The sequence below is a fragment of the Thalassophryne amazonica genome, chromosome 16 (assembly GCF_902500255.1).
Source record: "Thalassophryne amazonica chromosome 16, fThaAma1.1, whole genome shotgun sequence".
NCBI lineage: Eukaryota > Metazoa > Chordata > Actinopteri > Batrachoidiformes > Batrachoididae > Thalassophryne > Thalassophryne amazonica.
Genome location: NC_047118.1, coordinates 71,620,181 through 71,622,680, shown reverse-complemented (window position 1 = coordinate 71,622,680; position 2,500 = coordinate 71,620,181). Strand labels below are relative to the sequence as shown.

The 2,500-nt window shown below is 42.2% G+C and overlaps 1 protein-coding gene across 1 annotated transcript in view; it reads left to right on the top strand.

The window, feature by feature from the left end:
- Window positions 1-2,500, top strand: part of nubp1 (nucleotide binding protein 1 (MinD homolog, E. coli)) — a 54,736-nt gene that overhangs the window by 8,097 nt on the left and 44,139 nt on the right. Inside the window, exons 2-3 of the mRNA XM_034190646.1 lie at window positions 475-579; window positions 1,159-1,292. Coding sequence (XP_034046537.1) covers window positions 475-579; window positions 1,159-1,292 — 239 coding nt within the window. The remainder of the gene's footprint in view (window positions 1-474; window positions 580-1,158; window positions 1,293-2,500) is intronic.

The following is a 2,500-nucleotide window of genomic DNA, read 5'->3' as shown; positions in this document are numbered from 1 at the left end:
TAAGGAAGACAACTGGACAAATAATTTAATTGAAAGAGACTCCAGAAAGGGCAAAGAGGCTGCAAGTTTCTTTGTAACCACAAACTCCACCAGGTGATTTCATTGATGAACTCATCCTGTCTGCTGTTAATCAGTGTGTCAGTCTGACTCCAGAAAGGGAGTCAGACTGACACACTGATTAACATATATATGTGTGTGTTCAGATGAGTGTCAGTCATCCACTGTAACAGAGTATATTCTCTGTTACCACAGCCTATCACAGCAGACACCAGCAGAACACATGGATTTGTTTCAGTTTGTTTATGTGCTTTCAGTTCTGACCCAGCAATGTAAATGGTGTATTTCGTACATGTACACTTGAAACTATGAACTGGCTGATGCTATGTGTGAGCTGTAAATAATAATAATAATGAGGCAAAGACTTTAATAATGTGGATGTTGAACTGTTTTGTTGCACCCATTTATTTTTTTCAGACTGTCCTGGAACAAAGAGCGAGGAGGCAGGAAAGACGTCTGCATGTCAGGGCTGTCCAAACCAGAAACTGTGTGCTTCTGGAGCCACCAAGGCACCAGACCCTGGTATGACTCACTGCATCTTCATATACGAGGGTAGGCTGAAAAGTTCTAAGTCTCCCCATGAAGGAGTAATGCATTAACTGCATTATAGTGAGCCTTAGAACTTTTCAGCCTACCCTCGTACATTTAGGATGCCTTTAGCTACTGTATTTTCCCAGATTATGACACTTTTTTTTTTTTTAACTTATTTGGAGGTCCTGCAACCTTTTTCAAAAGGGATTGTAGTGTATGAAAAACAATTAGTTATCATCTATCTACATGCGTGACATACTGACGCTGCATTCTTGAAAACTGGGACGTCAGACTGAGCTTTCACTTGAAGTGTACTGGTGTCTGACCTCAAAGCTTTCCAGGTGAACAAAGTTGAGTGTAAACAAAAACATGGTTGACCACAGTAAACTAATATTTGCTTTGTTTTTGAAGAGACACTTTAACTGTCAGCAGAAGAAGTTGTGTTCAATGGTCATATCTAATATAACCAATAATAGTAATAATAATACCCTTAGTTGGAAAAAACTGGTATAGAAAATGAATGTACAAAGGTGAAGTAATCCATCCTTTATGTCCTTTGTGTCTCTGCAGCCATAGCAGAAATAGGGCTGAAGCTGGCCACCATCAAACACAAGATCCTGGTCCTGTCTGGGAAAGGAGGTGTGGGAAAGAGCACTTTCAGTGCTCACCTGGCCCACGCGCTGGCCAGTGACAGCACAAAGGAGGTGTGTGTGAGTGAGAGAGAGAGACAGTGACCAATATGCGTTTCACACTCGCACAGTATGACGGCTCTTCCTCACAGCCTTTACCAGTCAGGAATGGGATAAAGCAAGGTTGTGTGCTTGCTCTGGCATCTTCTTTTCCTTGCTGCTGTCTCACACCTTTAGTTAGTCAGAAAAAGGCATTTACCACCACACAAGAAGTGATGGTACCCTCTTCAACCTTGTGTATCTCCATGCAAAGACAAAAGTGCAGAAAGAACTGATCAGGGAGATGCTATTTGCAACTGTGGAGGCTTTATGGTTTCACGATTCTCCTCAAGATGACCAAAATCATGGCTCAAGATGTCAGGAAGATCCCAAACATTTCCATTGACAACTACACCTCAAGAGTTGGTTGAGGTCTTCACCTACCTTGGTGCCGCTACCTTCAGCAGCCTCTCATTTGAAGCCAAGTGGAACTCTTAGATTGGGGAGGCTGCAACAGCAGTGGTCCGCCTTGTGAAGAGGGTGTGGAACAACCCTTTACTGATCTTCAACACTAAGATGAAGGTGTAACAAACCTGTGTGCACAGCATGCTGCTCTGTGCTAGGGAAGCATGGGCCCTGTATGCCCCCCAAGAATGTAGTCTCAAAGCCTTCCACCTATGCTGCATCAGAAGAATTCTGAGCATTACCTGGTGAAACTGTCTCAAACAAGACAGCAAAACCAAGCCTGTTGGCCTTGCTCTTTCAAAGATTATCTCACTATCTATTTCTATCTGTCTATCTGTCTATCTATCTCTATATATCTATCTACCTTTATATATCTATCACTCTATATATCTATCTATCTTCATCTGTCTATCTTTATCTATCTATACGAGGGCTGTCCGTAAAGTATAGGTCCTTTTTATTTTTTTCAAAAACTATATGGATTTCATTCATATGTTTTTACGTCAGACATGCTTGAACCCTCGTGCGCATGCGTGAGTTTTTCCACGCCTGTCGGTGACGTCATTCGCCTGTGAGCACTCCTTGTGGGAGGAGTCGTCCAGCCCCTCGTCGGAATTCCTTTGTCTGAGAAGTTGCTGAGAGACTGGCGCTTTGTTTGATCAAAATTTTTTCTAAACCTGTGAGACACATCGAAGTGGACATGGTTCGAAAAATTAAGCTGGTTTTGTATAACAGATTTTGTATAACAGATTTTCACTCACATTGCACAAAATGTCCCG